This window comes from Nymphalis io, chromosome 7, assembly GCF_905147045.1.
Source record: "Nymphalis io chromosome 7, ilAglIoxx1.1, whole genome shotgun sequence".
NCBI classification, from domain to species: Eukaryota; Metazoa; Arthropoda; class Insecta; order Lepidoptera; family Nymphalidae; genus Nymphalis; species Nymphalis io.
In genome coordinates, this window is record NC_065894.1 from 5,019,961 (window position 1) to 5,043,343 (window position 23,383).

At 30.7% G+C, this 23,383-nt stretch overlaps 1 protein-coding gene across 3 annotated transcripts in view; it reads left to right on the forward strand.

The window, feature by feature from the left end:
• Nucleotides 1-1,344: 1,344 nt before the first annotated feature.
• LOC126769384 (fasciclin-2) overlaps nucleotides 1,345-23,383 on the forward strand; it is a 111,896-nt gene continuing 89,857 nt past the window's right edge. The window contains exon 1 of one of the 3 annotated variants that reach the window (XM_050488127.1): nucleotides 1,345-1,821. In XM_050488127.1, the coding sequence (XP_050344084.1) occupies nucleotides 1,755-1,821 (67 nt within the window). In that variant the 5' untranslated portion in view covers nucleotides 1,345-1,754. The remainder of the gene's footprint in view (nucleotides 1,822-23,383) is intronic. The other 2 variants (XM_050488129.1, XM_050488128.1) reach the window with 2 other exon arrangements.

Here is a 23,383-nt window from a genome sequence, read left to right on the forward strand (position 1 = left end):
AAGAAACAAACACTTGAGAGTTAGAATGTGTAGTTAAAGGGCTGAGATAGTGTTGTTTTATAAATTTCTTAAGCAAAACAACTTTTTGTGCATATCTTGCCTCTCGAGAGAGGTCCACTGACGAATAGCTTGAACAAAAAGCACAAATGTTACCTCTTACGTTTGTGTATTTTGTTTGCTTACAATTGTGAAACGATTTTTTAATAGGAGTTGAGAGATAGAAAAGGTGGAGAATATGAGTCTAATATGAGTACTACAGCGGAAACAAAATATGAAATTCGAACATGTGATTATATTTATGAAGTCCAAACATGAATCTTATATAAATACAATTTTTAATTTTAATTTTTATTTTTTTTCGTCTGGGTAGGTACCACACACTCATCAGATATTCTACCGCAAAACAGCAGTGCTTGGTATTTTTGTGTTCCGGTTCGAAGGATGAGTGAGCTAGGGACATAACATCTTAGTTCCCAAGATTGGTGATGCAAGCGATGGTTACCATTTCTTACAATGCCAATGTCTATGGGCCTTGGTGACCACTTATCATCAGGTGGCCCATATGTTCGTCCGCCTTCCTATTTTATATAAAAAAAATTAAGATAACAAGTATCAATTGAGAATCGGTAGTAGAAATTAAAATACTTAATAAATATTCAATATATTATATAATAGAACTCCTCCCCTTTTTTTGAGGAGAAGGTTGGAGCTTATTCCACCACGCTGCTCCATGGGGGTTGGAGGAATACACATGTGGCAGAATTTCAGTGAAATTAGACACATGCAGGTTACCTCGGGTTGTTTTCCTTCACCGTAAAGCATGAGATGAATTATAATCACAAATTTAGCACATAAAAATTCAGTGGTGCTTGCTCGGGTTTGAACCCACGATCATCGGTTAAGATTCACGCGTTCTTACCACTGGGCCATCTCGGCTCAGGGACTAACTAAGTTATATATTTCTAGGCCAAAAAATCTCAAACATAAAATAATTTATTTATATTTATATTACGTAAGTTAATTAATATTTTTAATAAGGCGGTAATTATTGATTATTTTGGTTTTAATAACGAATTCAATGACATGGAGCATACTTATGATTTAACTAGTAGTATATTTCTTGCATTTGTGATGTAAAAAGACCATACATATAATATTACTCTGACCTAAAAAACAACCATCAAATCACATTGAAATTCCTCACGCCTCAGATTCCTCAATCTTCGGACGATAAATAACAAACAACGAAGGACTAGTTTTGATCCTGGCGTCACGCATTGCTATCGAGCCAACGACGAACGACTGACGCCGACTAGTTCTCCGATCTGTCGACACGACTCTATGTCGCCCACGTCGCGAGCCCGCGATAGTATGTCCTCCGCAGTCATAGGGAACGGACGCACGCTCGCCTTACGTTGCAATTGAATTCAGTTGACGAAACAAGTTTTTCATTTCTAATTCTTCCTAAAATCGCATCACAGGAAAATATCACGATGAACTTAAGTGAAACATTAAAAAGACATTTTTTCAGACCTATTTCGAAAAGTTAAAAAAAACATTTATAAGTGTATTTTGTGAATCTCTTTATCTTGATATTACGATACGGTTCGCGTTGGTGTTAAATAACGCAAGTGAAGTTGTTTATTGTTTTGAAATAAAAGACAAATACCGTTGAAGACGCAGACTTTAAATTTTATGTTGTTTTATTCTTGTTTATAAGAACGCATTCAAGTCGCGTGTTAAAAAGAGACAAGATGAGGTCCCACCGGGCAAGAGCGACAGGTGTGGCGGCATTGGCAGTTTTGTTGGCTATAATAACAGGTAAGTTAGATTAAACTATCGAATAACATCTTTATTTAACAAGTTTCTTATTAGATTTTCTAAATTGGAAAATACAAGTTAACGTATATACAATAATTTACTTTTTTTATCTTCATGATATTTGTATTTTTTTTTTAAGTTGGCAATACACAGGTACGATTATGAATCATTCCAATTAATATTTCGAGGTTATGTTTATAGTAAGTAGTATTTTTGTGTGTGTGAAACAATTAATTTTGAATATAGGCGTATGGTTATTATTATATATTATATTAATTCCTGCCCTATTTGGTGAATATATAAAAAACATACCTATTAATTTTTGCATCTTTATTACATATGGTAAAAAATAAGTAAAACTAGTTTAGTCAAAGTAAAAAGACGTAATACTTACACATATAGTATATCAATATTAACAACAGTTGTTATTTTAGCAAGTAACAAGTACTTGTATTTTTAAAAGTACCGATTGTAGCATTTCTTTATTTTTCACGAGAAAGTTAGCAGGTGCGGTTGCAAAAACCGTTGCCCGTTATCTGGCGAACGTTAAAAAAGTAAAATGGCGGAAACCAACCTTCCTGGAACAACTGAGAATTCTGCCACATTAATTCTGGGTGCGTTCATGCGTTACTTTCACACTGAAACGGCGTTGATTCGATCAAATGTAAATTCTTTTCATTGTAATTCTGCAATATTCGTTTAACTTAGCCTATTAATAATAAATATTTAGAAAAATATATATAAAATTAACGTTTAAATAATTAAATAAATTTTTATCAATGAATTTTTAATTAAAATTTTCATGATGGTTTCAGTTCAAGACCTAAGTCTTGAATATCAACTTCAAAGCCTTTGCAAGCACCTTAGTTTTTTTTTTAACTCATTTGGATATTGGGAATATTTAGGAGTTGACTGAAAATGTATGGTTCCATGTTATATAAATTGCCGTAAACTGTGTATTCTTCACGTCATAATTTACGTATGTACAAATCTTTACTATTTTGACGCCGACACAGAAGTGTAGTAATATTGTATAAAAACCAGTGAATCAATAACCGTAAAAATGCAAAGTGTGCCTAATCGGGTCGATTGCTTTTTCGTGCAAAACGAATAAATGACAAAACTATAAAGAAATGTCTTTCATTTGTGACGAAAGTCGCAACGGAACTAAATAATTATGTTACATACAAAATAACTGACACTTCAAACCTTGAAGTTCGTCCACGGATATAAAGAATATGATTTCAAATTTAAAAAACCTACCAATTTTATTTTCTTAGTTTTTGGGCTTTACAAAAATACCTTCTCTCAATTTAAACACTCGTAAGTATTTAAATTTAAGCATTTATAATCAGTCAGACATGAAATTGCCACAGTATAGCCACAGATATAAAATCAGACTTCAAAATTCATTTAAATTATAATTTTTTTTAAAGAAAATTTAAAATCAAGCAACATTGTATTGAAAAGCAATCTTAGTCCATTAAGTTGCGTGTGAAGATGATATACTAAATAATCTATCTTTTAGCATAAGACAAGACTTGCTCAGCTTTAAGATTGAAAACTTTATTTTTTATATAATAAGAAAAAGATTAAAGATCATACTTGAAACTGTTATATCTTACTCACTTGATAACGGCGTCTATTAATCTACATACATTCCTAACAATTAAAACAAATTTAACACATCTGCCGTGTCATTATCCCCATCATTTAAGCGTGTTAACTTCGAGATTGCTATATGAGTGTGAATATGTCTCTTTACGCGGTCATCGTCATTTCTTATTACAAGAACAGTAGAAGTTAGAAGATTATTCCACCCTAAATGATATCCAGAACTTTCTCTTACGGTTAAGATTATATCTTAACTATTATGACCGCTAACGATCGTAAATATATAATTTGTCCTTTCACTGCAACAAAGCTTCATATGCTATATTTTAAACGTATATAAAAACTCTTCTTTTATATGTTTTTATATTTTGGAGACATTTTTAACTCCGGTGATCTATATTGCCATTTATACTAATGATCTTTGATTTTATTAGCACATGTCTCAAGTGGTTTACATTAGCTTTGGTTTATTCTTTTGCTTTTTTTTTCTAATAAATATTTTATGTATAAAAACAGACTAGATTAAATTGCAAACCATTAAACCTTCAAACTCTACTGTGTTGACTTCCAGAATGGAAATCCAGAATGATAAATCGTCAAAAATTTCAATTTTCTGTCTTATTATGATTATTTAGTAAGTGCATAATATAATTTAATTTTTTAGGGTTAGTTAGTAACTTACAGTTTAGTTTGCTAAGTACCACGCAGCCTTAGTATTACTGCGATATCGATAATTCAATGTTGGGAGCTCAATGAAATAGCCGGGTAACTCTACCTACTATAATGGTTAGCGCAGCTTCCTGAACACAAATAGCTATCTGGGATCAAATGCAAGTGATTATGCAAGAGCGAAAGCAGTTATAATGTTATTATTACTCTTCTCAACACCTCTGATCTGATATAATAACGAAGATCATTTCCTTGTGTTTCATGGCTCGGTTTAATTCGTAATCATAACATGTATTTCTGCACTGCATTTCAATTTCAACGAATCTTTCTAACTTTCTCATGTCATACAGTATTTATGATAAGATTAATTTAACTAATATAATACTTCAAATGTAAATATTGCGAATGAAAGACATTTCATTAATGTTTTAGAGTATTATATCTCAGAAGTATATAAAGACTTCTTCAACGTTTTCGTTGATCTAGCTTTGAAATCGAATTAAAATTTCAATGAATATTTTTCGTCAAATCTGACCAATCACTGTCAATTATTTTACAAGTATGTCTACGCATAATTCTCCGCCTTTTAAATTATTTTTCTTACTTCTTAACTTAATTAAGAACTAAGCTTAGGAGTTTTAACGAATTTCTTTACTTTTATGATAGGTTTAATTACTCTGTCAAGTTAAAAATGTGAGTAAATTACTTTATAATTAAATACATACATAAGTCAACATGCTTAGAAAGACACAAGAGTTTTTTTCACCGTCACGTCTTATAGTTCATGTCACGGTAATCACGGCATTTTATCTAAACACTAAGAAAGGCGTGATGTGGGTCAAAGCGATGAATCACACGCAAACTACATATATGGATCATGTTAGCACGTAAAGGCAGTTTTATATTACGTGACATCATGAGTTTACCGGTTGAAAATATTATAAAACATGCTTCGTGTGAGACTAAACCTCCTACAAGATGAGCTATCATAATTCTCAAATATTATATCATAAGTAATCATTATGAATCGTACTTTTGTTTTTACCTTAAATATGAATATAGAGTGATGGAGGAACGATTTTTTATACAACTAATTTGAATTAATTAAGGAAGTACAAATGAAACCATAGAACATGTGGATCCTAATAGAATATTTCGGATTCAAATTCGAACACATAATTTTTAAGTGTCTATTTTTAAATTTGATGGTGTATATGTCCGTGTAACTTTTATAGTAAATTTATTCAAGTATTATTTCATCATGCATTTATTGGTAAGAAAAGAATGTTTGCCAAACGGATGTTTTTCATTCACGATTGCAATGTTATTTTGTAATATAGCATTATTAATACGAAACGTAACGGTCAGTACCGTCACTGATACGATATGTTATCTCTTAGAGCAGGTAGTCCCCAAAGAGCGTATATCATTAAACTATGTATGTGATATATCTGCATTGATCACAATTACCTGTAATTCAAATGTTAATTATATATATTGGTTAGCGAAATTGAAAGCCGAAATGAGCCAATGGTTAGAATATGAAAATCTTAGTCGAAGATATTGGGTTCAAAGGAGGCGTATCCCAGCTATGGGATACGCCTCCCATACTTAAAATTTACAATTTTGTCCTATATCGATTATATTCAGAAAATATTTCGCCTCAAACAAGAACAAGCAAAAGTCACTTAACGCTATTCAAATGTCATTTAAAATACCCGACAATACGTTAAATTTTGCCCTTGAGAATTTATAAAAGAAACACCGAAATATATTTAAACCATGAACAATCACTTATAAATACACATAAGGACATACATATACAGCCTTGACGAAACACTTAAAAAATATAAATTTGGGCCAAAAACTAACAGGTTATTAAATCAACACGAAAATACGTATATATGTATATATATACATATAGTATATATATTACAAAAAAACTAAATTCATAAATGAAATAAATAATTAATCTTACTTTCATGACTGTCCTACTTATTAGTACGTATCTCTCGATATCTCTAGTACACTACATCCGATGTATCTATCAATGCTATCCGATCCAAGTTTCCGTTTCCTTGTTATAAATGGATGTTGCTTTTACATCTTGCATTCCTTATAACCGGTGGCGCCACTGTCGCTCTTCTGACCGGTTTGACGGGAGGAGCGTCGCGAATTTTCCCGCCGTTTCACTGTAAGACGTGCTTTTTTTAGCCCGTAATTAACGGTGGCATATCAAAGATTCAGGGTCTGGAAAAAGTTTTTACTTTATTTTTTAAATGTTATTTATCGCAAACATACAAAAATGTACTGTTTAAATTGCTTTTAATTTACAAAATAATTAGTATATTATTTAGAAATAAACTATTGTTTATATTTATAAAAGTACAAATGCAAAGGAACAATAGTTGCCATTTTCTACTTACCAAAAAAATGCATAAAATAAAAGACAAGAGGTACCATCATGGCACATTTATTAAACGATTCAATTTCTTGCTTAATAACTAAGCAGTTATTTTTTTTTAAATTAACGTATTATTTCGCCTAAATCATAACTAATATATACATAACACAATTAACAATTATATATTTAAAAGCATTCCAAATTTAAAAATTTGGAATGCTTTTAATCATTAATGCCATCATTTATGATGGTGTAAGCCCGTTTGTTTTTTTTTTACTCGGGACAGTTCCTTTCGATACATGGAGCGGAGTGTAACGGGCTAGTTAGATTCGTTGTTTTAATTTGAACTTTCGTTACCTAATATTTGTTTTCAAACCTAGGTCTATTTTAGAAATAGGTGGTCTCTATCCGTTAAAATTATTTATTTATAAACTAAAACAAATAATAAAAAGTAATAATATTTAAGTAGGTTCATCAGTTTTTAATAAAATAGTCAAAACGTAAATATCGTATTTAATGGTTTCCAGGGAGTTCATTGGACTGTTGCAAATGTAAATTAAACACAACGAGACACACATGTTTTCAATTTAAAAGGAATTATTATTTAAACTCTAAACATGGCACGTTTTTTCTTATATATGTGCATATGATATAGGAATTATATATATGTGAACCAAATAGTGTTTTTATAAATTGTTATTTTTAAACACGTATACATAATATGTTTATTTAATTTAATTGAATTAATAACACTGATGTTTTGAATCTTAATCAAGACTAAAATATATTATATTTTTTGGGTAATATAATGTAATACATAATAAGTATTAAAATTATAATCAAAGCAAAACTCAACATAATTTCCATTACTAATGAATGCAATTAAGACACTAAAAGGAAAGAAGGAAGCAGTATTTAAAGATATTAATTGAAAGTTACTTTCAAAATTTCACACAAAAATAACTTAATATTGGTAGTGTATTATTTATACTTTAGAATGAATGTAGTTTAAATTAGCAATTTATGCAAATTGTTCATAGTCATATGACGAAAGTGGCACAACGATAGATCAAATAATAGCCTTGCAATCAATCAAAAACTGAACGTGAACCTTATAAATTTTTATGACTTTAGGATTTAAAATTCGAATCACGCGATTTCAATATGATTCGTTTAACAGGAATATATCACGAATTGACATTGAAACTAATTTAAAGAAATGAAAGTTATGGGCAACTATAAATTATCTTAACACAATAAAGTAAAGTGACAGCCTATAAAAGTCCCACAGCTGGGCCATGATCCTCTACACTGGTGGAGATGGTTTGGAGCCAATTCCATCACACTCTTCTAATGCGGATATACATATGTAAGATTATTTACGATGATTTCGTTCACGGCCGAGTACGAGATGAATTAGAAACATAAATTGAGCACATGATAACTCATTGGATCTAGCCCGGGTTTGAACCCGTAACCTTCGGTTAAGATTCACTTCTTCTAGTCAATATGGGTCATTTTGGCTTTCACATACTATTAATGAATACATTTCATTTCTACAAAATTACAGCACAAGAGACAACTGGTATATATTTCTATATGTTTAGTTTCCGTTGATAATATATTTCAAGAGCATTTACTTTAATAATATATAATAATAGTAAACGATCATGACATTATGTCAAATGTAGTCTATTATTTGTTTGCTTAAAAGAAAGCACTCATGTTACTTTTGAATCTTCAAAATAAAAATAAATAGTTTGTATTTTTATTATATTTTATAATTGTATTTCTAGTTCACATTTTGTTAATATATTGTGTTAATTGCATATACTATTTTTCTTGTTTTAAAATTGCCTTAAATATATAACTCCTAGCTGCCGTTACTATGTAAACTCCTTTCCCTAATGTTGTTTAGAGTTTAGTACTCTTAACAATAAAGCTTTTGTAAGCGTTATCTGCAAATATATACTTAATTAGTTTTCGCTCTCGGCTTGGCTCCTGTTTTAGGGAGGGGGGTATGTATTAGGTAAAAACAGTATGCCTTTGTCCTTCTTTGGGGCTCAAGCTGTCTTCATATTCAATTTCATCCAAATCGCTTCAGTGGTTTAAAAAAGTGGTGAAAGCGTAACAAACAGATAGATAGGCAGAGTTACTTTCGCTTTTATAGTATTCATATAGATTATTTTAAATGTGACTCAAATGTACATTACATTTGAGGTAAACATATATTAATTTGCATGTCTTTCTCTATTCTTATTTAAATTTTTAATGATCACTCTAAAGCTCGTCAATATCTACCAACTAAAAAAAAAAAAGAAAATCGCTTGAAAAGTACAGGAGACAAAGCTACCGAACTGTTTTGTCTTTGCCCATATATGTATATATTAATACGAAAACAAAAAAACACTGTATTTGGTGTTGTTGTTATATTTTGTTTCTTTTACCTCACATGTCCGAGTTTCACAAACGGCCACATTCAAGCAACGGGTATTATAGGAAACAGAGTGTGTCGGCTAGGACCGGATTGACGACCGGGCGTCCGTGGACCTTGACGGGGTGTTCTGATCTCGATTATAATATACACATGTTCTAACTCTGTATACTCGATACGGATTAATACAACAAGTTAAGTAACGAGTTGTAAATCACTTTTTTGCTGTAAAATATTTTATCTTTTATGTAGAATACTTGATGATACATTCGGAATTTCAATATAATGATCAAAGGCTTGTGAGAATTTGTATTTCAATACTGCATTATTCATATAAAATAATACAGTAACTTTAAGAGAAGTAAATGTGGAATCTCTAATTTTTCACCCTCATGAATATTTTTTTTTTGTTTCAAATTACGTGACACTATGATCAATAATTCGAGTATTTACATACTCAATAACTACACAAGTTAATTCCTGTTTCACTCTCGAACTATCGAGGCGAATATATCACATACACAATTATAATCGAATAATTATAATCTTCTTATGTTATGAATATGCTTTTAAATTCAAATAATTTGTCCATAGTGATAGGTCCAAATATATGTAGGACCAAATATGGTCTATTTGCATGAGTGCAAAAAGTCGTATGTAAAAGAAATACTTTTAAGGAGGACAAAACTATTATTTCCTTAGTTATATGTATAATGTTTATATGCTGCCTCGTTGGTCTAGTGGCTTGATGTAAGGTCGCAGACCCGGAGGTCCTTCGGCCGGGTTCGTTTCCCAGGTCGAGTCAATAAAAAGTTATTGTGTTTTTCTGTCAGAAAATTCTCAGTAGCAGCCCGGAGTCTGTAAGTGTGTACACTCCCGTGCCTCGGACAGCACGTAAAGCCGATGGTCCTGCTCTTGAACTCTTTCCGGTCGTGTCGGATTGCCGTCCCATCGGATTATGCAAGTTAGGGAATAGAGAGTGCAACTGTGTTTGCGCACACACTTGTGCACTATAATATCTCCTGCATAGTTGGCTAATCTCTCTTGAGATTGGCCGCCGTGGCCGAAATCGGTCTGGAGGACATTATTATTATTAATGTTTATATTTTTCTCTCTGATTTTCCCATAATGTTTGACTAATGTTAGCGTAGTGTAGACCATTAAATACCTATATTAAAAAAAAACAAGAACATATAACTTATTTTGAAATTCATTTAACTTACTTTTTTACGTTATTAGGCGACCTTTTTCATTAACAGTAGCGATGTACTATTAATTTTATCTCCTACCCATGCAAATCTTATCTATGTGTAGTAAAAATGTTGATAAAAAACTAAAAGAAATATAGTATCCACATATATCATTTACTTCAAGTATTAACCGTACAAATAAACTTGACATCCTTGCTTACAAAAAATGTTATCTGGTACACTTTTATACTTAGTGTTAACATATTTGTAAGGCCATGTTTTGTGACAGTCTATTAATATCCTATTACACGGCAAAGATGTTTCTTTTCTATGGGACTTGGTGCGTAGTCGTCTTTCAAAGACATGAAAGACATGAAATACAGGCTCATGTTTACCGACCTCTGTGTGTGTATGTATTTTTGACACGCGTCTCTGAATTATTGATAATCTTTTACGTAACGTATCTGTAAGGTTTTTGTTGTTATGAATAATTTGTATTCATGAGAATTATCTACGATCGATATTTTCATGGAAATTCGCTTATTGTTAGTGACAATCGTACTTTTAACAATAAAAAAGTGTGTTTTTTTTATCTCGCTGTAAAACGCTGTTACGTATGTAGGACTCAACGACACTGAGTTCCAGAATACACACTTTAAAACCACCGGCTCCTACCCACTTATGTAGGTAGGTGAGGAGAGGGGGATCGAGTGTCACGAGATCGCCAACAATATTAAATATTGAAAATATTGTCCTAGTTAAGTTAAAGTGAAATCATCTTTTTTTCATAACTAGTATACGTATTTCATTTGAAGTGATTTTTAGAGTAAATATTTATAGATTTTTCCTTTTTAAATCCCGTCGACATTTTATATGCATTTTTAACCTGCTCTGATAATGAAGACCTTATCAAAGGTGTAAAAAGTTATAGCATGTCATTTAATAAAATATGGAGCCTTATAGTCTACCTTACTTGTCAGAGCAACGCAGTTGTGCCTGTATGTTGATAAAAATATACAAAAAACTGCTTAATTATTTTATTGAGTTATCAAATAATTCAAAAAATATATCATTCCATTATTTTTATTCACCCGCATATCAGGTGTATTAAGCGCTAACTAAAATTCATTTATAACGTTACTTTATTTATAACGGGTTAAATGAAAATAAATAAATAAGTATATTTTATGACCGTTATTTCTATAATGTGATTGGATTGAAATTTACATAATTCTTAAATTAATAAAAGATGGAATAATGTACACATTATTTATCATTTTAAATAACAATCATGATAATAAATTTGCGAGTAATATCTTTTAAAACAGCACATTTTTCCTATTTTTCATCTCTGGAATTTAGTTGTTCTTGGGAGTTCATATAGAAACTAATTAAAAAATATATAGAGTTATTAGGTTATAACAAAGAAACTATGATTATGTGAAATATAATATTATGAAATATCTTAATAGATATCGTTAAAAGGCGTAATAGCGGAGCAATAAAAGCACAGACAATCAACAAAAAGTTAGAGAAAATGGGATTTGCATTAATTTTCCCACGAAGCCGTGAATTTCATTCTCGAAGCACTTTCTCACCATTGTCCGCAGTAATTGTACTCAGCTAATGATTTCATGCTGCTTACAATCTAGATTTTTGCTGTCCAGGTCATTGTTCAAGCGTCAGTTCTGCTCGGGATTGTTATTAGCTTGGAAACCGTTGCATATTGAGTTAAGCGTTTATTTGCTGTGCATATTGTGTGCTTTCGTTATGTGAATACCATATGTGTTTATGTGTTATAAATATCCATTTCATTTTTGTAAATTATTAAGTATTCTAGGTGTTTATTTATGTAATTATGATAAATAAAAACTAAATAAAAATTGATTTTGTTATATCTGTTTGAGATTGATAGACACCAATACCGTTTCGTTCATGGAGAAGGTGTTTTCCTAGCCGCTTTGTTGTATCTTGTTCCAAAATGGCGCTGCAACACATGAACTTCTTTACCATTCATTTCAACTCAAATATATAAAAGCAGAACAACGGCTGCGGTTTTTGCTAATATAATATATTTTGCTTGATTAAGCTTCAAATTAAAACAGAATCTTAAATACATCATTATTTACGATTCTAATACGTATGAATCGAAAATAGCTTTAACATAACTTCACGGTTCTTAAATTTCTAGACAGAATTAAATTTGCACGAAAAAAATTTAACAATAAAGAAACAAATTTTGATAATTTTAATTGTTTTTAATGCAAATCTAAAATATTTTTTGCTCGATACCGTTAGCAGAATACTATATTTACATACAATATATTATTTATAAATTTAACACAGATTCTTTTAAAATATATTTTTTTAGAACTTACTAATGAATAAAATATATCTGTTTTCTAAGAGATATAATAAGATAAACTCTTTATTCGATAAACTATTTTCGCTTTTGATATATGTATAGTATATATATGTGAGTATATATGTATTAGACCCGTTGTTGTTGTTCAGCTTTTTTAATCTGACTAAAGATAAATTAATGGTAAATACAAGTATAAAGCATGGCATCGAGCACTTTTTTTTAATTTCCGTTCTCAATGCTCTTTGAATACGGTTGGCTTTAAATCATAAAATTTCAGAATAGGTCGGAAACATTGCGGTAGATAGTCACGTGGTGATGATATAAAATGAAAATGCGAATGGCGTAGAATTTATTATCGCAATAAAGTAGTGCAGTATTTCAGTTACATGTTACGTTCTGTTTTCAATGTTCGTTATCTTAAATTGCGATCTATCGGCGGTTTTACGATGAAACACGCGAGTATGATTGATCGATATATTTACGTAAATTAAAAATGTTGAATGTAAATAAATCAATAAAAATTGCTATCGCTTTCATTTAATGTAACTCATAAACTAATTAATAATCAATCGATTTCTACATATTCGTTTCTATAGTAACAGATCTGCAGATATTTTAAACTTTGCTAATGAATTTAAATCTTATGCTTACAAATTAATTAATCAATAAGGTATGTAATTCAAGCTGTTAACTGTTGATATCTAGATATATATATTTAACTACTGATTAAGGCCGTTTTTAAGTACTAATTAATTAAGTGATTAAGGCTGAATTGATTAAGGGCCGGCAAGGCGGTGACGGCTAGTACAGAACATTCTTCCCGACTGTACTGGTCGTCGTCGCGTTTGGACTCTACTACCACTTACCATCAGGTGGAGTAGAGTCATTTGCCATCCCGGACATATAAAAAAAAAAAAAACTGAATTTCTTGCTTGTTCTACTCGCTAGATTCTACATTTTGAACCGGTATTAGCATTACGAATAATATAATCCTGTAAAATGACGATTCAATAGTAAAACGCTACTTGAATACAGAACATTTTGATTTTTATTTCGGTTTTGGTAAATCACCTAAAGCTAAGGAAAAAAGCATATCTCGATTGCAATCTATTTTCCCAATATATTTTATTGTTGTTAATAAATATGTCAAATCCACCGAGTTTTTTTGTCTGTTCCAATTATTCTAGGTTTCGTTTTTCTACTACTACTTACTAGATTAACAGGTAGATCCCTATTAGCGTAATGCTAATTGAATAAAAATAACACTTTCACTTTGATATTTTTGTAAACAATACAATAACATAATATAAATTTTAATATAACCAATAAACGTTCTTCGAATGTAAATAATTATGGGATCATAATATTGATTCATTAGCGTCTTAACCGCAGCTATTTCAGTACGCAAGTGGTCTGATAAACTGAGCTGCCCACAAAATTTACAGAAGGTTCGTTTAATTGAGTTTAAACATTAACCAAAGCGTTCCGAGTGCAGTGTGCTTGTACTTTATAAATAGACCAAACAAGCGTTTAAGGTAAGAACACGAATGATTGACTGACTTTGAGCCTTGATTACTGAACTAAATAATGATTATATAAATAATTATTTATTTACACGGGACTTTAGATATATATATACATACGCATACACACTTATACTTATAATATTAAGATACATTTAATGTAAATCAATAAGTGGCGATATTGCTATCATTCAACGCTCTTAATAACAAAGAAATAACCATTAAATATTCAAATATTCTTTATTCCCATATTTTCATAAAGAAGTAGGTAATATCATATTTTGGATGAAAATATTAAAAATAATATCACGTTTTATGTAGATAAATGACATTAATCTCGACGCTGCTAGCGAACTGAAGGCTTCTTAGAAAGCCACTTCACTCGCGTGATGAACGGTCATAATTTAAACAGCATTATGTATTAAGCCCGTTCATTGGGACAATTTTTATGTTTTTTTTTTTATGTTATACGTAAACTTAGACTTTTGACATACATTTTACTGTTGTGGGGGAATGATTGTATTTTACATTAAATAATAGCGTTTTTTTAAAGAGATATATGTATAAAAGGCATGTTTCTTTTAAAAGAGACTTCATCAAGCACACCCAAGAAGAAAAAAATATAGATTAAACATAGTAACGTAAGAAATCTAAATTACAATACTCTAATTTAATTTATTTTAATTTTTTAATGGTTGTGATATATATTTAGTCCATTATAACTTCCATAGTTTTGTTAAATACTTTATTACTTTTTACTAATTAATCAAGTACAAATACTTTTTACAATAATAAATATTAATAGACAAATGCTTATGTACATACATATGTATATTCTAGTTTATTTTATTGCCACATGTTACATGTCAATAAACTTACAGTGGTATGTCGAATGTGGTAACAAATCCTCGAAAAATAGTATTAAATTTTTATTGCACTTTTTTATTCGTGTGACCGATACGCATTTGATCCACAAAGAATGATAAAAAAGTAAAAATTGTCTATTCTCGATGGTTACATTTCCATATAACGCTTTCGCTTTTTAGGTTTAGGGCGAATAAAGTTTAAAGATTGTCGTTTTAATTTAATAATAATAATAGATTTAAATAACAGATTGCATTGTAGCACTTGTATTATATAATCAGTTTCTTGATCTTAAACGAAAAATTGGAATGGATATTCTTTTTCTATATTTAGCATCAATGCTGATGTACATATTCAACATCATATCACAACATATACAATGCATATACATAATATTTTTTTGCATACACTAACTGTATGGATATGTTTTTACTGCTCGATTAAACCATTTAAACACTTCTGTTTTCTGTTGAATTATAATTTATAGGTTTTACATATAAATAAACAATTATTTTGTCGAGTCCGATTAATCCAACCAAAAAGTTTTTTGTTTATGACGTATGTATTAACAGATGGTTTGATAATATTTATTATATTTTTGATTAAGAACTAACGATAGTAATCTCCCCCACGGTTATGATAACAAAAAACTTTTATACAGACACAATCTGCTAGTCTTATTGCTTGTATAAATTTTCTTTTTGCATGGAATTTTATAGTACAATTCATTAGCTTTGCGGCAATGCAGCAACGATCGCTCTTTGATGCCTATCTTGAGTCATAGTAGCAATGCAAATAAACTATCAATACGTTATTCATTTCACCACCTAGAATCGTGAGCACCTACTTCCGATCTCTTCAAAGTAATAACTCCCTAGCGATATGATTTCTGTGACGTTATCGCATAAAGCCGCATTGGCTATTTGCCAACTGATAACCACTCGACCCAAGCTTAACCCGAATGCGAGTTTAATGACCCTTCAAGATTTCTGCATCTTTCAGTGCTTTCAATATGTTTATTATACTTTAGGTGCTTCTATTACCGGATCAATGATTAAAATTGAACTCTCTGTCCCTTGTAATAAAGTCTGATTTTCTTTGATACCTAAACTTGCAACTGCACTTGCATTGAAGGAATGCCGATAGGGTTAATGACGTAGATTGTTATCGGTAATGCAAGGGCAAATAGAGTGATTGTCAAACTTCCATAAATATTAATGGAACTCACTTGACTTTGACTGTTATTAAAATTAATGCGTTCAGTTCAAGTTCTCTGAACAAACTGGCCCATTAACCACCACCCTTCGCCTTTGTTTTGCTATTTGCAGTGCGATTTAAATGATTGATATGATTTATGGAATTGAAAAGTTAAGTTTTTGGCGTTTTTAGTTTACATTATAAAAGTTTTGATTTCGGTTAATATTTTTATTCCATTATAACTTTGAACTGGCTCGAATTTCACTCTCTTAGCTACTTTGCAAAATGATTTGTTAATGTCTTATGTATTATATGAAAAATAATTTTTCCTTCTTTATCTAAAGTATAAAGTTTCTTTCGTTAACTACACTTAAAAGACATGACCCAGTGGAGAGACCACGTATGTCTTAGACGAAGGTTTCGGGTTCGAATCTGGACAAGCGCCACTGAGTTTTAAGATACATAAGCTGTGTATATAATTCAAAAATGATGTTTAGTTAAGGAAAATATAATGATGCAACCTGAATGTGTTGGGCAAAATTCTGCGTCATGTCTTCAAGGGGAACTTTATTGAAACTAAATATCAATTATCGTTACAATTAATAAAATGTTACAAAGGTATATTAATAAATGTAAATTGAAGCTATAAATTTTTATGTGTTTTTAAGTTAAACATTTGGGTGTTAATGTGTCATCACGGCATGTTTACGACTGTTCAACGAGAGCCGGGGATGATGAGCATCCGTAAGTGGCGTTATAAAGAAAATATTTATAAATTCTTTCGGTATTTTTTTTTTGTTTCGAAGTTTATGCTAACACGGGAAACGAGAGATATTTAAATCGCGATCTATTGCATATGGTCTTATTTATATACAAATTGAGCCTTAAATATAGAATTCCGAAAAAAAACTGTTTGCTACTTTATTTTTTAGTGTATATTCTGGATAGATCTAAGTATACATAATTCATTAATTATATGCCGAATTAATCAGTTTATTTGCTTATCTGTTAATTATCAAATTTATTTACTAACATTAGTGACGAGTGATATAAGAACGCTGTAAAAAATATATAAAATACATTCGTTTCAATTTACTTTAAAGGCTCTAAAATATTCACATTCTAGTATTTTATTACTTTCGACGGTAGTTTTAAAAAGTAAATTATTCCCAGTGTGATTAAAAACACGAAGAACGTTAGAAATGTTTTATTGAATGTTATTTCAAACGGAATAAACGTTGATATATTGAGCTACACGTACATTCCCGATTTCGAGATACCCTTAAAATGCCTCGTTTAGTGATATACTAACTATGACTCAGCTGTTAATAAGTCCCTACTTTGGGCAACATATATTGACATTAACGAGTATGACATCCGCCCGGGAAACATTGGTGTGGATGACATATCATGTTACTTTGAATAAATAAAGGGGACAACAATTAGGGACTCGAACTTCGGACCAAGGAAGTGAGAATTGATTAAGTTGGGAGTTTTGATGGTATAGTAGATGACAAATTATTTCTTAGGCTCTCCGAGTCGTCAATTTTCGTCGTCTAATCTGTATTGATCGTTTATCTCGTGATCGATGCGATCCTGTATGTGAACGTAGTTAATAATAAGTTACTAACCGCTTCCTCAAATGGAGAGAAGGTATTTGTTCAGAATTAACATTATTTCTTACTTTACTTATATTTATACATATAATTCATTTGTTTTCGTTTTATATATAATACAAGTGAAACTTATACTATGATTTTTTTTGTCAAATTTATTAGGAAAAAAAAAAATGTTATTATCATATTTAAATTTAAAGATAAATATATTCAGTCATATAGTTAAATCGCACTTTTACTTACATATATTTAAATTCATTTGTCTGTGTTACTAATTACGATATTTTGATGTTACCGTTTCAACGAGTCAACGCTCCCAAACCCAATCGTCTATTAATAAAAAAAATTCGACACTGTAATAACTTTGAAATTATTGTTTAGATAAGTCTTCTAGTTTATAGGATAATGACTGATTAGCCACGGTTAATATAATTTCTAAGCGTTAAGTACTTTCAACAGAAGATATTAAATTGTATTACAAAATCAACGCTGTATTTATTTTAACTTCTCATTTTCAAAACACTATATTAAAAAAAATCTTCGTACAATACACTTTATATTGGTAAATAATTTAAGATTATATACAATATATTTTACTGTTAAAGTAGCAAGAAAACATAATATAGCTTAAAACATATAAACATACCATTAAATGCTTAGTATGTAGGTCATGCGATGTCATCTGTGCTTTGTAGTGAACTTATATGCAAAATAATAAAGAAAAAACACAAAGATACATAAAGAACGCTACAAACAGCAGCAGTTCCTTTGTTAAATCGTCGTTCATACATTAGAGGGGCACATTTTCTTAATTGATACAATTTACACATTCAGCTCGGCCACATTCTTTAGTTTCGCTCATGTATGTATTTGATTCTTGTTACTGGAGGTGGCGAAAATCTCTGTGTTATATTTTGTCTTCTAATATTTCTATAACTCAATGCTCAGTTTAATAGTATTGTACAATATGAAAATATACTTTTAAATTCATCCATTAAGTAAACATAGAGATTCTTTAAGATATCAATTTTTACTTTACAAAAATTAAAATATATAAAATTTTACCTAAATCTCAAAATTATAGTGCTAATAAGTAGGTAAAAAGTAAAATTCTAAAGCCTTATAACTTTATTCTAGTATAATTATAAAGAAATTGTTAATTTCGATTTTTTGTAGCATATAATTAAGGATTTTTTCAAAATTTGCGACATAGAAATGTTGGTAAGAATACCAAAAGTACTTTATTCGAACTTTACTACGCTTAACAAAAAAAAGGAAGGAGATTTAGTTCATCGATAAAATTAAAGAAAAACTAACTTGAATTATCTTTTTACAACTGGTAAATTAGATCACAATCATTTTTGTCTACCTGTAGCACGTTTTGCGACGCTTGTCTGTTTTTGTGTAGCGTGAAGGGGCACGCTCGTTTTGAGAAATTTATTTCATTTATTTTTGTACTCCCAACTAGATCCGACGGGAATGTGGTTTGCGGCCGGTGTACCCAATTGCTGTCACAATGTTTCAAATAAAATGTGACTTCGAATGTTCACTCTGGTTTAAAGAAACCGTATATTATTTTGTTATATTTGTAAAATAGAATTGTGCTACTTTTGTTTCTTTGTGATATAAAAAAAACTTATTTTATCATACTATTATATCTTAATCTTAAGTAGGAAATTACCAAAAAACAGCAAAAATGTAGGAAATATTCAAAAGCATTATGTAGTAGACTCAGGAAATGTGCTATTGTTTGATCCCCATAAGATTTAGCTGGCGAGGGGAATTTCGAAGGAGGTCCCTCGAACACGTTTTATGCGTCGTGTGTCCATTGTGTTTTGAACGCCATGAATTATGTGCATCAAATTTTGTATCTTTTGTTTTTATCTGTAACGGTGATTTCATTCTGACGAATCCATATTCAATGAAATCGACGTCTCCGATGAGCGTTGGAATTCATAATTCATAGGGGAATCGGCTGTGCATTCATTGTTTTAATTCGATAACAAAAGCGCAAACTCGTATGTGTTGACTTGAATGTGGCGAGAGAAGTAATCAGTTGCTATTGAAAAAATTAAAATAGCATTATTGTATATTATTTAAACTATGTTATGTATATTCCAATCTGACATTTAAATAGTTAAATCTATTAATGATATGTGTTCTTTTTATTCGCCTTTATAATGTCCCACTACTAGGGAAATGCGTTTAAGGAGAAGGTTATAAGTTTATTCCATTAGGCTGCTTCATTTACAGGTTCCCTTACCACCAGCCATGAGATGAATTATAAACAAGTAAAATGTAGTGATTATGATTTACGATTTTACACGAAGAAAAAACACATAAATCAAATGATTTATTTGTAAGTTATCTCCAGTTAAAGTTATAGAAAAATATGGTAATGTATGATATATAATAAACCATGTTATAATAATGTGTATTGACGTAGGGCTTAATACGAACGAATTACGATACGTCCGTTTTACTTCAAGTAATAAAATGGTTAATTATGTTTGATATCAGATTACATCGAGAGAACTTGACCGCTTGTAACACGAGCTATAACGAGATGCAACACAACATACAGACGAGAAGTCGAGAACAGTTAATGAAAGGCTCGATTGTATCACACTTGCGCGCACTTACATGCTTAATTAGCTAAATAACAGAAATTCGGACGCAGTATTCATTTGCGTGGATGTGTGAAAAACGAGATACGAGTCGTTCTCACAGAGGTGAAACAATAAAACGACATTGTTCAAGTGCGGTATGAAATGTGGAACTCTTTATTTCGCAGGCATTAATCTATTTTTAGAACTGGTATCTCGCGGACCGGAAAATCCAGACGAGGCTATTCGCTGTGTTTGAAATTAAAAATCTCTATGAAGCCTCAGCTGAAATCCCTTCGCTTTTAAAGCCTTTGAAGTTATTTTAATCTTAGAAGAAAAAATACTTCGAATAAGAAATATCTTAAATATAAATAATCCACGTTTGAAATATTTTATACAGTTTTAAAAGGCCTGTTTCTGAATCACACTTGTGATATATTAAACGAGAAAATGTCAAAGTTCGGATAAGTGTCATTTACATTCTTTGTTCTTCGTTTCGTTACAAGGAGGCTTGAAGTTCTGTTCTCGGGTCGTTACTGAAAGTAAATTACGTATGATTTTTAAATATTTTTTTCAATTGAAACATTGAACAACTGAAATCGTTAAAGTACTAGTAGTTTAAAGTAAAAGTAAAATAAAGTAGTAAGGAAAGTTGATCGCTATATCGTAGTTTTACAAAAAATGTGTTGTCATAACAACCACTTTGTGAACCCTAATCAATAAAATAAAATAATTCAAAATCGGAGTGTCCGCGACATTATTTTCGTGGACTTTAACTTTTGACTATTTTGTTAGATTTTTATGTTTGTTAAGTTAAAGGTGAGAATAATTCACTACATTTACCTTATTTGGAATAGGTGAACGCATAAATCTTGATTTCTTTCACCGAAAAATTCAGTGATTTTTCATATTCCAACTTTTCAATCACACTTAAACTTCGAAAATAACATAACATTACGATTAAAACATATAATTTACAAGTTTTTACGCTTAGGCTTTTTCGTTTATATTCAAAAATTAAAAAATAAACGCTCAAATGCAAATTATCGTTGAAAACCACACTCTAAGTAGTCGCATTTTTTTTTTTTATAGAATAGGAAGGCGGACGAGCATATGGGCCACCTGATGGTAAGTGGTCACCAACGCTCTTAGACATTGGCATTGTAAGAAATGTAACCATCGCTTACATATCCAATGCGCCACCAACCTTGGGAACTAAGATTTTATGTCCCTTGTGCCTGTAATTACACTGGCTCACTCACCCTTCAAACCGGAACACAACAATATCAAGTATTGCTGTTTTGCGGTAGAATATCTGATGAGTGGGTGGTACCTACCCAGACAAGCTTGCACAAAGCCCTACCACCAGTAATGCATGTATTTCAGTGTAAGTTTTATCGAGTAACCTTCTCTTAATTTTATTGTTATTTCCTTTTTGTTTTACAAGTTGCTTGATACTACTTCTTGAAACTTGTTTCTTGAATCGCTGAATTTATTATGAGTATGCAGCTTTATTTTAAGGCAAGATTATTTTCCAGACCCAATTGAAATATTCAACAGAAAATGTTCATGGCTTATTATTAATTTAGATGGGTTATTTTTGCTAAATTTTGGATGTTGGATAAATTGAAAATGTTTTGTAAAATGGTTTCAAGTGTTCTTCTTTCAGCTAAAATTGTATCTTTTCAATGAGGTTGAATAAGTGGTAGCTGGTTGGCTTCACTCCAAAGTGCCGTTTTTTATGGCCCCAAGACGCCCCTGGCTACATGGAGCCAAGCAGCCGGTCAAGTGCTTTGAATTTTTTGTACGTCTGCAACTCGATACTGGTACAGTCCTTTTATTTAAGAAAATTGTTTGACATTACATTTTTATCTTAATATAGCATCAAGTTTTCGCTAAGTACTTTGTAACTTACTAAAGTGCGTAAATTATTTATCTTTTATTTAACAAAAAGAAGACTAAATGAATCAGTGAAAATAAATTTTACTTAAAAATCGCGGGTTAAAATCTGGCCCAGCACCTAATTAAGAATGAAATATCACATATTTCATTCTAAATTAAAATTAGGAGACGCCTTGGTCCAATTGTAGGACTTGCTGCTGATCTCTTCTTACTCTATGTTCTAAGCGTTTTAGTTTTCGTTCATTTAAATGTCTATTCTGTCACCAGATGATAAACAATATCCAAACAATTGAATTTAATGATTTCAATGCCAATTTGTATCCCATACAAAAATTGACGACAATTGTTTCACAATTGCGTCACAATTACCTAGAGATTGATGAACTATCAAGGTTGTCTAGCAACAGGAGACGTTTTTCATTGCTACAATTAATATTGATGTATCTGTGCTGTGTAATATGTCCTATCAACATGACAATATAAGAATACACGGTTCTTTATTCGGTAGGTAAATATCGCTTATTGGACTCTTACATAACAATCTGTATTGTATCTCTTTCTATACACAAATAAGCGAATGAGACCTAAATATAGAATGCAGACAAGAAAGATGTGAAAGAAGCCTCTTTATCTCTTTATTTTTATTATATTAAATTATGAAATATAATATATGTAAATAATACAAGACTGGTTGATTTATGATTTAACATTCGAGCTTAATAAAATATTTAGCATTTGACTGTAATTCACATTTATCTTACGTTTTACACGTTACTTTTGAAAATAAGTCGTGTTCTTATTCTTAGACACGGACAATAGTAAAACCCTTGGTTATATTGTAGTAATGCTCGTTAGGTTATAAGAAGTATGAGACCCTTAAAATGTGTAAACTTTAGTTTTTACAAGCAATAGATATTTTTATGATCATTTTGAGTTAAAAGTAATACTCTAACAACCTCTAAATGTCCCACTGCTGGGCTAAGATCTCCTTTTTGAGTTTTGGAATTTATTCCACCACGCTGCTCTAATACGAGCACGAGATGAATTATAAAAACAAATTAAGCACACGACAAAACTTGCCTCGGCTTGAACCCGCCATTTTCGGTAGAAATTCACGTGTTCTAGCCACTGGGCCATCTCGGCTCTATATAGGAATATGGTTTATGGTAATTTCTAGT